This window comes from Pleurodeles waltl, chromosome 9, assembly GCF_031143425.1.
Source record: "Pleurodeles waltl isolate 20211129_DDA chromosome 9, aPleWal1.hap1.20221129, whole genome shotgun sequence".
Classification (NCBI taxonomy): Eukaryota; Metazoa; Chordata; class Amphibia; order Caudata; family Salamandridae; genus Pleurodeles; species Pleurodeles waltl.
The window spans coordinates 895,806,333-895,819,617 of NC_090448.1; the positions used below are offsets into that span (position 1 = coordinate 895,806,333).

Genomic DNA, 13,285 nt, shown 5'->3' on the forward strand with positions numbered 1-13,285 from the left:
GTCAGGTCTTCTAATGGGAAACCCTTCAGCCCCAGGCTGCTGCACTCTTGGCACATCAATGTCCTCCTCTACAACAGGCCCTTCATCTGCACTGAGAGTAGCTTCCTCATCAGAAGAATACTTTCAGACAGAAAACTCACTTCCAGAATCTCCCACTTCCTCCTCTGCCTCAGATGCAGAGTCAGTCTCGTAATCATGGTCTGAAGACAACTCAAAGAGCATGCCAACAACCTGCTGAGCGGTCACTCTGCGTCTAGGCATGATCCTCAATAACAAAAAATGGATTGCCAACAACAACTAGCACTAAAATAAGTAATAAAGTGTAGCTTTATCACAAAGAGTTATGTACTAAAACACTATACCACTCACTTGCCTGAAAAAGCTACTCACCAAGCAGCTACTCTGCACAGACACAGCAATCACCAATGATATCCCACTAAAAAGAAAAAAGAAAAAAGAAAATTAGACATGTGACAACACAAATATCATTGTGCTCAAATCTAAGGACAATTCCACACACAATACTGCACTTAGTACACCACCTACAAACATGTCATTCATGCATGTCAACAATACTCCTTTGGAGTAAATTGCTTTCACTTACCTAAAACATGCAACTATGCAAACCGCAGGACAACTACTGCCAAAACCGCAAGGATCCACAGCAAAGGAAGCAAAAGCGTTGAACTAGAAGAAAAAGAAGTAATACATTGTTATAATCACAAATACAAATACTTCGCCAGTTTGACAAACACCCCACCACCAAGAACTTAGAAATTGTTCCTGGTACCTAAGTGGATTCTGCCCCCCTTGGGGGCAGATGGGCGTAATATTTTTTTGCCGATCTGCCCCCAAGGGGAAATGGGCAACAGCTCTGTGCCCCCTTGAGGGGGGGACCATTCCCAAATGGGGCACCCCCAGCACAAAACAAAAAAAGGGGAACAAAAAAATAAATCCCTGGCGTATTGGTGGTTTCTGCACTCCTTGGGGTCAGATGGGCCACAAAAATAGGCCCATCTGCCCCTACAGGGGGCAGAAATGGCCAATACTAACTTTTCCCACTTTGGGGGGGCGACCCTTGCCCAAGGGGTGCCCCCAAACACACACAGCACACACACACACACCACACAATCCCTAGCGCCTAGTGTGCTTCGACCGCCCCCCCCCCCCCCCCCCCCCCCGGGGCCCAGATCGTCCAAAACATGGCTGATCTGCCCTCGGGGGGGGCCGAAACAGAAAAAAAAAATAGCCTCCCAGTGGAGCGACCCTTGCCCAAGGGGTCGGTCCCAAAATAATCATATAAAGTAAATCCTTGGTGTCTAGTGAATTTCGTCCCCACAGGGCAGATCGGCAGTAAAATCGGCAATCTGCCCCCGGGAGGGGGCGAAATACTAAATAAAATAGCCCCCCAGGGGGGGCGACCCTTTGCCAAGGGGTTGCCCCCAAAATAATCTTATAATAAAGAAATCCCTGGTGTCTAGTGGATTTGGCCCCCCCCTCCCCCCCGGGGCCAGATCGGCCGAAAAATCTGCCCCCAAAATTAACAATAAAAACAAAATCCCTGGTGTCTAGTGGATTTCGCCCCCCCCCCCCCCGGGGGCAGATCGGCCCAAAAATCAGCGATCTGCCTCCAGGGGGGGGCAAAATACTAAAAAAAATAGCTCCCCAGAGGGGGCGACCTTTGCCCAAGGGGTTGCCCCCAAAATAAACTTATAAATAAAGAAATCCCTGGTGTCTAGTGTATTTCGCCCCCCCCCCCCCCCGTTGGGGGCAGATCGGCCGAAAAATCGGCAATCTGCCCCCGGGGGGGGGCGAAATATTAAATAAAATAGACCCCCAGGGGGGCGACCCTTGCCCAAGGGGTCGCCCCCAATTTAAACAATAAAAACTAAATCCCTGGTGTCTAGGGGATTTCGCCCCCCCCCCCCCCCGGGGGCAGATTGGCCGAAAAATCGGCGATCTGCCCCCGGGGGGGGGGGCAAAATACAAAAAAAAAATAGCCCCCTACGGGGGCAACCCTTGCCTAAGGGGTCGCCCGCAAAATAAAAATACCCCAAAAAATCCCTGGTGTCTAGTGGAGATTCCTGCTCCACGATCGTGGAGCAGGAATCCAGTGAAAACAGGCACAGGGGGAAAGGAAAAACCCTTTCCTTTCCCCCGTGTCTGTTTCCCCCCCCCCAAAACCCCCAAAAAGGGAAGGACTTACCAAAAAAAGTCTTCTCTCGACGCGCTGGAAGCAAATGGCTTCCAGCGCGTCCCGGTAATACTTGATGACGTCGTCGCTCTGTGCGTGCGCTGACGTCATCAGATTGCCGGGGGTTGGTCGGGGGTGGAAGGGGAAGGGCTTCCCCTTCCATTCCCGCCTTGGGGGGGTGGGTGGGGTGCACATGGGGGGGAGCGCTAGCGCTCCCCCCAGTTCTCATGCCTTGGACGAGGTGACCGCGTCCAAGGCACCCGGGAACCGCTGCCTTGGACGAGGTCACCTCGTCCAAGGCATGCGAGTGGTTAAATCCCAAAGTTTTTTTCTGCCTGTGATGTTTTGTGCAGATCTGTCCAGAGGAGAAAACACAAGGATTGGGGCACCAAAATTGTGTTTGGCTTTTTGTCTATAGCAAAAATCTCTGAAAGGAACGAATTGCATGAAGCAAGAACATTACTTAGAGGTCTACCAGTTCTTGTTTTACTGTATCTATTGAGTCGTTTTTTAGAACATTGCATTGGGAAAATGTTTTGGTGGTTGAATTCTTAGTGGGACAAAGATTTTTTATATTTCTATTTTGACAGTTAATTCACTGATCCCTCAATTACCTTGTCCTCAATTCACTTGAGGAAATAGCATTTAAACACAACCCATTGATAGAGGAAGCATTTTTTTCTTCATACTCGTTGAGATTTCCAGACCCTTGGAGAGTCAAAGAGCCTGCCAGTCTGATGGCTAACAGCAAATCAACATGTTTGTTGCCCTATCGCCAAATATGTGACAAAGTGGTTGTAAGTGCCTGTGGGAGCATCCCATGATCAATTAAGTAAGGTTCTGAAAAGAGAAAATACTTCCATAAGAGTAAAAAGGAACATGGGTGTCTCTCAGTATTAATGGATCAAACTGGGTCCATGGATCTGCAAATATGTGTGGAGAGCCACAGTTTTCTTGACAATTTCTATATTGTGATATTAGGTTGTCATCAATGGAATGTCCATTTACATGATTATATTTATTTGTATTTTTATACATAGCATTCAACTTTGTGTGTGTAATGAAGTTATTTTTCCTTTTCTAAAGAAAAAATGCTGACTGATCAATGATTTGAGTAGTGTTGGTATGTACCAGTGAGCTCGGATTACAAGCCCACACCAGAACCCTCTGGGTAGGCCTGGTGCTGCTCTGCTTCACTACCCTAAGAGTGAAGTGCTACAATGGAGTACTTGTTTCCTTGTAAATCAGACAATCCACAAATAGCCCTAGTTCCTTCAATTGCTTCATTGACCCAAGTAATCCTAAACTATTTTTGCCTACTGAAGTTTGTTATCTATGGAAGATGGTACATGTTAAGTATTTTTTGTTTCTTTATATTTATAATTGTAGGTTTATTACTGAACTTTCTTTTTTTATTATTTTAGGTCACTAAGCTTTTAAGCTCCAGTTTATTTCTAATACAGAAAGAACTGGTTGCACTTTTACAGGATGAGGCTTTAGAGGTAAGACGTTTATTTTCGTTACATTTTGCTGGTAGAATAAAATGAATAAACTACCTATAAATGCATCAAATGTGAATAAATAAATCAAAACGGAAAAATTTACTGCGTATAGAGGACCTACAGCTTAATAAAGACCCCACTTTATGTGCCAGATGCATATCTTCCTGCAACAGTCATGTGCATCATTACAAGGCCCCTTTTAAATCCAGTGGGGCCAGCATGGTTAATAGCAGCTGCAATCTGTGGGTGAAACCTCTGGCAAAATGAGGAATGCACTCGAGAAATCTAACTCTGATTTACTCATTTCCATAGTAAATCAACATTTCTCAAGGAGTCTCAGAGTTCCATTTGTAATCCACAAGAGATTCCCCCTTCTGAGTTATTCCCAGTAACAATAACTCCAGGGATAGAGTTACTGATAATGTTACTTGACCACTCATTAATAGGTCCTCTATGTAGTCTGGTATTTCTTTAGTTTTCAAATGTTGACACTCAAGCCTATCGCCAATTATTTTAGCCAGAATTGCTTTACTGGAAGGTAACAGTAGAACAATGTAGAATAACTCAAGTCTTGCTGCATATATTTTGCCTCTGAAATAATCATTGTGATTAGCAATGTGCATATGCTCTGGTTTTGAAGACATTGTAGACTTTGAATTTACTTTAATGGAAGATAACATTTATGGTAGTTTCACCTCAACCCCCAGTTAATGAACACCAAGATGTTCAGTCTCCTATTTAAAACCATATGTCTATTACCTGTTTTATTGCACAAGATGCAGTGATATAAAACCCATATCTCAATGGGAACCATGAAGTGTAGGAAATATTTCACGGGTCCTTCAGGAATATGAATTCCATCATTGTTATGTCCACCTTAAACCAATCTACAGTACCTTGCCATTGCTAGAGACACTGGGTAGCATTAGAGGATCAAACTATGTGGCACGGTTTTCTAAATTTTGCACAAGAAAAGGCAAGATGTGTAGCATTTTGCTACAGCCTCTTGCATCATTATTTTGATCTATTTGACCTCTAAACATCAATTGTAAATCTGCAAACTATGCAGCAAATATGTTGAAAGTGTACTGAAACCATATTTATGTGAAAAGTTCTGCCGCCACAGAAACGCATAATTTCACTGGCCCTGACCATTGTCTTATCACCAATCTATTTAAGAGAGGTAAACAAAAAGTAACCATTCAAATTCCAATCAATTACCATTGCTAGCTGTAACGTAAAGTGAACAGCTTCAACAATTGTTCCCTTGTACGGACAGAATGTTTTGAACAACAAAAAGTTTTTTATTACTTAACAGTCTATGGTGGTCATTCTGACCCTGGCGGTAAAAACCGCCAGGGCCAACGACCGCGGGAGCACCGCCAACAGGCTGGCGGTGCTCCCTTGGGCATTCTGACCGCGACGGTACAGCCGCGGTCCGCCGGTTTTCCGTTGCCCTGGGGAATCCTCCATGGCGGCGCAGCTTGCTGCGCCGCCATGGGGATTCCGACCCCCATACCGCCATCCTGTTCCTGGCGGTTTTGGCCGCCAGGAACAGGATGGCGGTATGGGGTGTCGTGGGGCCCCTGGGGCCAATAGCATGGGCACTGCAGGGGCCCCAGTAAGAAGGCCCCACCAAGATTTTCAGTGTCTGCCATGCAGACACTGAAAATCGCGACGGGTGCTACTGCACCCGTCGCACCCCTTCCACTCCGCCGGCTCCATTCAGAGCCGGCATCCCCGTGGAAGGGTGTTTCCCGCTGGGCTGGCGGGCGGCCTTTTGGCGGTCGCCCGCCAGCCCAGCGGGAAACCCAGAATACCCGCGGCGGTCTTTCGACCGCGCAGCGGTATTCTGGCGGTTCCCGCAAGGCCGGCGGCTTCCGCCGCCGGCCGGGGTCAGAATGACCCCCCTATGTTCTTAACTTTTTGTTTTCTATTCAGGGAACTTTATCTGAATTTGTTGTGCAACCATATGGTACAAAAGCATTAGTATTTTCTTCATGTCTATTACGATATGTGGAATAATCAATTTAACTTCTAATCATGCGTTTTTACATTGACTTATGGCGCCTGCCTCGGGTGCAAATTGAGTTTTGAGCAAGGCATAATCTGAAACACATCATCCATTTTGCTGCCAGTAAGTCCAGTCACTTGGATATCAGGCATCCAGGAGCCCAGCCTCTTCAATAAATGCCTTGCAAAATGTACCTGTATATATAAGGCAATTGATGGAAGGGGGGGATTGGATGCCTATGCCTCCCAAGGCAGTCATGCATAGCTAGCGGTTGGTCTCCTTTGAGTCGTTGGCTGCCCTTTGGCCAACCCCACCCCAGCATTGTTAAATTCAGTGCACAGTGTGGTTTGGATGTCTGCAGAGGGTCGGTCATTGGGCCTGGTCACAGGCCATGCCCTACAGCCAACCCCATGCTGTGCACGGCTAAATACCATACACAGTGGAGTGCTCGCTGACCAGTAGGCCAAACCCACAAAATAACACTGTCATGCATGGCCAGGAGATGCTTGTCCCTAGGGGAGAGTCCCCAGGTCATACACAGCTAGAGTTTGGCCACCCAATGGGTTTGGCTGCTCAATTAGCCATAGGGCAGTCCTCGTGGCCAACCCATGCCAGCATGACCAAAGTCTGCACGGTGAAAGCTTGGGCACCAACAGTTTTAGGTGCAGGCTCTGTGGGTAATCCATTGCTTTGCACAGCTAAAAGATGTGCTTAGCAGGGGAGTTGGGTCAATATGATGAACAAAATCCCTATAAATTCACTGAAACAAACAAAGCTTAAAGTGATGTAATATTTAGATGTTTAATAGCAAAAAAGTGAAATTCACTAGTTATAGTTCACTGAGCTATGTCTTGTGCCTGGCCTTACACTTCTTATGACTTCAGGTAGTACTTCACTTTGACTGGTTAAATGGCATAATTGGTGGCGTTATGGTCATTGTGATACTGTCCTGTAGGGTTTTTGAGCTTGATATAATTCAACATGATTTGGATGTGGACAATATTCTTAAGGACTTCACAAGGCCGGTAATTTTAATTTGTAAGGTTAAGAAGTAAACATTTGCCACTGAAAGGATCTCTCCTGTGAAGCCCTGTGGATAACCTTCTGTAGTTTAGTAAAATAAACTACACACATTCCTGCATGTGAAAATTTTCATACAACCTTAGAGCTGTTTACACCACCAGTGTGAGATGAATTACATCTAAGTGGGTCCCCCCTGCATTGTATATTATTCTATAATCTGAAATGCATCAAAATCATCAGAAGAGTTGTGGAAATGAGAATTCACACCTTATAAATGTCCTTGTTACATAAAGATTTGTGTCTAATGCTGTATTGCATTATTTACCATAGGCAAGTGGCCAGATATCCAATGATGGATTATCTATTTCCAAAAGCAACTATATCCTTTATTTATATCAGATTTTTTTTAAACAAGCTTTGGCTCTAAGCCACACTCTTTCAGCTCCGCAACCCACATCAAGTGCACTCTGCCTTTACCTTGTTTAACCTGCAGTACAATGTATGCTTCTTATTTTAATGATTTGTTAACTGTGCACCATATAACTTTCAAGGTGCAGAGTTATAATTGCATCCAAGGTGGTTGCTATTTTTGTGCTGTGGATGTACATGGGTACTGTCAATAGCTCTATGGTGAAAATGACTAATATGTTATCAGTGATGTCATAACTGATGTCATTTGAAATGTCATCAGTGATGTACTCAATTATGCAATTTAATATTCCATGAATGAAGAAGTATGAGAGGTCATCAACAGTACATGGCTGGGGTGCAAATTATATTTAGCTCAGTGAAATATAACTGGTGAATTTCACTTTTTTGTGTTAACAGTTTGTTTTTATGTTATTTCTCCTCCTATCATCTATAAAGTCACTTCAACCTTTTGGGTTTTCAGTGAACATCCAGGCTTTCTTTTTGATGTAATCTAAAATCTTAGTACCATCCCTAACTATAATTAAATTTTTTAGACTTGGGGAGAGAACACAACTCAAGGTTTGGGCCCACATATGCTTGAAGGTTTTACAGTGATCACACAGAGGAGCTTATTTCTGCTCCTAAGTGTAAATGTCAAACTCATAGATGTGTGCGACAAACATTGAAAGTGCATCCTTACAGGGTGTAATCTTTCCTGTCACCCTGTATTCAATTATCCTGCTGCATTCAGGACTAGTAATTGCTAATCACAAAGTAATTATGGTGCCATCTTAGAGACACTACTGACAGACATTAAAAACCAATCCCGGACTGGATACAATTAACAACTATAGAATAGTCCTAGGGGTAGGGACTTTTACAGTTTTTCACTTAGTGCACTATAAACATTAATATGGTTTTTCACAATTTACTCTAGTTCTGTCTTAGAAAAATATATTTTCGTTATGTCAATATTTATATTATACTACAAAAAATGCATACAGTAATTTTTGGTACGTCTTTGATATCTCCAATGTATTTAAACTTTTGTTATAGATCAAACTTTACAGAAAATGTATGATTATTTGAGATAGTTGCACAGCACAGTTATTATATTCTGCTCCGTTTGTAAATGTATCATTGATTCTACATGTTTTGATAGGTATTAGATGCACTATTAGATCATCTTCCAGAGACCCTGGAACTTATGACTAGTGGAGGGGAAAGTTCTGCATCAGAAAACAAGGTAAATGCTTGGATTGTGCATAGGCACAACATGTTTTTGTATTTATTCAATCATGACTTTAACCCATATGATGTGTTACCACCTCTAGTTGTTTTTGGGTGCAGACTCCTTTAACAGGTTTCACAAGAAACTATAAAACTAAATATATTAATTAATATTGAAGGTAAGCCAGTGTCAGCAAGAAGAATAGATGCATGTATGCAGATTCTTTGAAGGCTGCAGTCAGCCCAAACTGTAACTTTTAGCATGAATTCAGAGTGATGCAACTTCAGTTTTTCTTCAGCTATACGTAGTCTTTTTCCATTATTTATTTTCAGTTTTTAATCAATGAATAATTAAGATACCTCATGTAATAAATGGAGTTACTCGTTGGGGGGGAGGAAAAGCCTACTCAAACAGCATCACAATCCTTGTCAGAATGAGGCACAAGAAAACCCAAAATTGATCTGAAATGAACCCTCAGGTAGTTTGGAACAGAGCAGTCAGGCATAACCTAGAGGCAATGTGTAAAGTATTTGTGCAGCACTTCGACCACAAATAAAGTGAAAACACAACACAAGGAAAATCCCACACCAATTAAAACAAATAGAGCACAATGTTATCAATAAATGAAGACCAAAGTGACAAAACTCCAGTTTGTATAAACAGAGAGATGCAATTTTAAGAATTTAAGGGACAAATAGCACCAAAAGCCCAAAGTGCCACTCATGGCTATCTAGTTATGCAAGACCATCTAAGTCAGGCAGGAGGGAATCAAGGCAACAATCAGGCAAAGAAGTAACTCAATCAACAAATTAGGATGTATAGAGCATGGCTAACCACCTGCGAGGGTATCCAGGTGCTGAGAACATAGCTGCTATGTGGTTCGTCTGACCAGTGAGGTCTTCAGTCTTTCATAAATTCTCGAAGAGAGGATGAGGCCCATAGGTGAAGGGGAACATTATTCCAGGATTTCACCACAAGGTAGGAGAAGGAACGTCCTCCACTCTTGCTTTGGCAGATGCAGAGGATGTGTACAAGGGAGAGGGAAGTGGAGTCCAGATGTCTGGAGGGTTGGTGGTGGTTGATGTATGCTGGTCCTTGATTGTGAAGGGCCTTGTAGGTATGGATCAACATCTTGAATTGACATCTCTTCTGAATGGGGAGCCAGTGGAACTTCTTGAGGTGGAGAGTGTTGTGGGTCAAAGCAATGTCAAATTCTTTATTGCATGATTTGTTGAAATCGTTCCATGTAAACACACAATTCAGTGTTAAACCCCATCCCCAGATGACCACCTCATGTCCATCCAGTGAACCATAAAACATTTTATGCTTGTTTTTTCATGCAGGTTTCTAAGCCTGTTCTGGCTATATTGCCAACATATATATTAAGATATTGTTTTGAGTAAAATGGTAAGTATAGAAATGGTTATTAAAGATATGTTAAAATACCCTAATATTGCCATTGATGGTAACTTCTGTATGGCTCACATATTATTAGGGGTAGGAAACTCATGTTATATAAAAATACCATCAATAGGCTGCTGACATGCATACTAGGGATATTGCACATAAGAGAAAACCTGGTGAAATAAACAACTCTCCCTAGTGAAGAAGGGGAGACTAGGTCAACGGTAATAGTTGCTACAATATAGCTGGCATATGATGGTGGGGACCGGACTCGTACAGAATCTAGGTCAAAAGTCTTCCTTCGAGCCAAACCATTATCTTCTCAGGCTACATGACCAAATCTGGCCTGAGGGGCAACATTGATGGAATAAAAACATGAGCCAAAAACCAAGAGATTAAGTGCTCACACCCCACCCACTGCCGTCGCTCAGGCTGTGACATCTGCCCATTTCTCGAAACGCTGCAGAAATGTCACCAGAGCGCAGCTTAGTCTAAGGTCCCTAGTGTCAAAGCAGGCCAAGACGGCCTCCGTACAGGACCTTAATCCTCTGGTATTTCATCCTCTTCGTAAAAGCTCTCACCGATCCTGTGGGAGGGCAGGGCATAGGCACAAGATATGAATGATGTCGTCCTACCCTAAATGACATAGCCGGCAACTCCCTGCTCTTCACGCCTTTTCCATGCCGTCTGGTAATGTATTGTGGGTAATAAACCCAACCTGTACCTCATTAATTGAGACTTTATTTGTTCCTTAAAATGTTTGGCGAGGTAGCTCTGTAGTTTTAGTTGCTCGTAAGTTGGGAGTAACATCCATCCATGTTTACGCACATCAAGGTAGCCTTATTGTCCAGCAGTGAGAGCTGTTTGCTGCTCAGTTTTACTATCCTTTCGAAGTCCTGGAGCTGATCGGTAAGTCCCAAGAAGATTTTAAGTTCAAAGAGCTGAAGGACTGGACCAAGTAAGATTGTGTTTAGGGGCTGTGGGTTGAATCCAATGTCTTCCTTACATAATGAGCTAAGGACTACTCCTTTGCAGACTTTAATTTGTGACAGCGCCAGAGCTTATATGGTGATCCCAAACTCGAGTCTGATGTGGGCGGGTGACACATGGGAGGGAAGCCTGAAAATCGCTATATAGATCTTGTGGAGCGTTTTGTCCAACAGGTCACTATCCCTCCCTTTGAGCGTCTCACTCCCATACGCTAGTGTAGACCCAATCTATGCGTGTGCAACTTGTAGAGTCAGTGTCAGGGTGGGTCTTTTGAATTTTATGGCTAGGGACCTCAAGCCCACTCACAGTGCGTTCCCTTTTCTTCTAATTTATTCCAGTTGGTCAGTGTAGCTTCCATTCCCATTGAGGAATACTCTGAGATATTTGAAACTGTTGGTTGACTTGAGTCTCTGCATCTAGGAACCACATTCATTTTTTTAGGCTTTTACCTTGCATGGCCAGGAACTCTGTTTTGGTTTTATTGATTTTCAGGCCTTTTTTGCTTGAATAAGCTGTTGTTGCATCAAGGAGGCATTGCAGGTCAACCCTCGTACTAATTAATAGAACCAAGTCATCTGCGTACTGCAAGTTCAAGAGCCGAAAGCCCCTGAAATTAGGTGGTTGCAAGTTGACTGCATTTAACATCAGGGATAGATCCAATAAGAACAAGTTAAGTTGTGTTGGTGCAAGAACACAGCCCTGTTTAAGCCCCTGCGTAGTTTTAATCAGCCTTGATAGACGAGTGCCATCCCTGATTTTTACTCGTACCGATGTACCCTTATGCAGAAGTTCCAGGGCCCTAAGAAGGCCTTCTGGGATTCCGAGATTGGCTAGTTTCCGCCGAAGTTTCCCTCTACTGACCTTCTCAACAGCCGACTTATGGTTGATGAACCCCAGGTAGACTTGATGCCTATTAACCCTTGCCTGTCAGATAGTAGGAGAGAGCCATAAGGTTGACTGAAGTCCCCATTTGCTTCATAAACCCTGTTTGATTAAGGGGAATAATATTATTTTCCTCAGCTCACAACTCTAGTTCCCCCAGCACCACTCCTGCAAAGTATTTTGCATCATTTTGAAGGAGTGCTACCAAACAATAGTTCCCCGGGCTCCTGTGTCATCACCCTCGTAGACTGGTACTAGAACCAAGCCACACCAAGAGGGTGGAATGCAGTTCGTCACATGAATGGTAGTAAACAGCGGTGCCAGGAGACTGACCAGACTGTGGGGTCCTCTTTATAGATGGCTGATGGTATACCTCCTGGCCTGGGGCCCCCTTCTTGCCTCTTTTTTCAATTTATTTCTGAACTAGACTGGGAGTAATGGAGCACCATATGGCCGCTTGGTTTTCATGATTGTGCTTTGATGTTAAAGGGTTAATGGCCCCCATGCTGTCCACGTTGCGGAGGAGCTTTACTTTTTGAACTCTGAGTTGAAATGAGCATATAGGAAATGGTATCAAATTGACTTCGAGATGTTAGAAGAGGTCAAGGCTAGAATAGCTCCGCCCAAGCCATTAATTGTCTGCCAAAGGTTTGCTGAATTGTTTGATTTACTATTGAACAATAATTTGGCCCAAAAGGAGTTCTGGCTTTCCATTTGGTGGGTCTTTTTCTTAGCTTTTAGATTTCTTCTGACCTCTCTCAATTGATAAAGGGTTCTCTGGTCCATAGACGACCCCTTAAAGGCTCTCCATAGCGTATTCACCATCTTTTTGGCTCTTTGATCTTGTGGTTCCTTACCTTGATTACAGAGAGATCAGAGCTGCTTTAGTTCTGTTTTGGCTTTGATGGACCCTGCTTGGAGTGTTGCGTTAAAAAACCTTTTCTATATGTTACCCATTGCGACAAGAGGTCACCGGTGGGCGAGTAAAAAGCATAAAAGAGAAGTTTAACCTTTGCTGCCAGAGATGCAAGGGATGTTGTAGTGCACCTAATGCACTTTAAATCAGTTGTGTACTTTTTAAGCTTGATATCTCTTGCACATTCAAAGTGATCCACACTGATGTCTATGACAATCCCCTGAGGGCGATGATCACTTTCTATTCTTTCGCCAAAGCCAGAATCAAATACGTTACACAAGATGGGAAGGCTAAAAAGGTATAGTCAATTAAGGAGGCCCTCGTTTCCATTATGAATGAGAGACCCTGGTGGCTTATCCTGTGCAAAGTGGCGACTTAATGCCCCAAGGCTGAGATATTCCAGGTTACTCTGCAAAATTCACCCTTTCTTAACTGATTTACACCACCCCGGATGCACTTGATGCGGGGTCAACCACAGGCTGTCTTGGGCTTCTGTAACCTCACTCACAGGAAGTGTGCTCATCAACCACATGTTAAAATCACCTGAAATCACAAGATAACTGCCAGCTCTTTGTGACATCAACTCTATTATGGTATCAATCTGCTTTTTCGATAATTCTGTGCTAGCTGCGGAATTTGGATTTATATAGATGTTGACCAGAGTAATTTTATTTTGACTTTTGACATCTATTTTTAGATCTCATAGATAGTTCAACTA

General features: G+C 43.5%; 1 protein-coding gene across 2 annotated transcripts in view; it reads left to right on the top strand.

Moving 5' to 3' along the window:
* The window catches only part of PPP4R4 (protein phosphatase 4 regulatory subunit 4), a 1,510,494-nt gene that overhangs the window by 1,019,119 nt on the left and 478,090 nt on the right, over positions 1 to 13,285 (top strand). For both annotated transcript variants that reach the window (XM_069208239.1, XM_069208238.1), the window contains 2 exons: positions 3,619 to 3,696; positions 8,307 to 8,390. In XM_069208239.1, the coding sequence (XP_069064340.1) occupies positions 3,619 to 3,696; positions 8,307 to 8,390 (162 nt within the window). The remainder of the gene's footprint in view (positions 1 to 3,618; positions 3,697 to 8,306; positions 8,391 to 13,285) is intronic.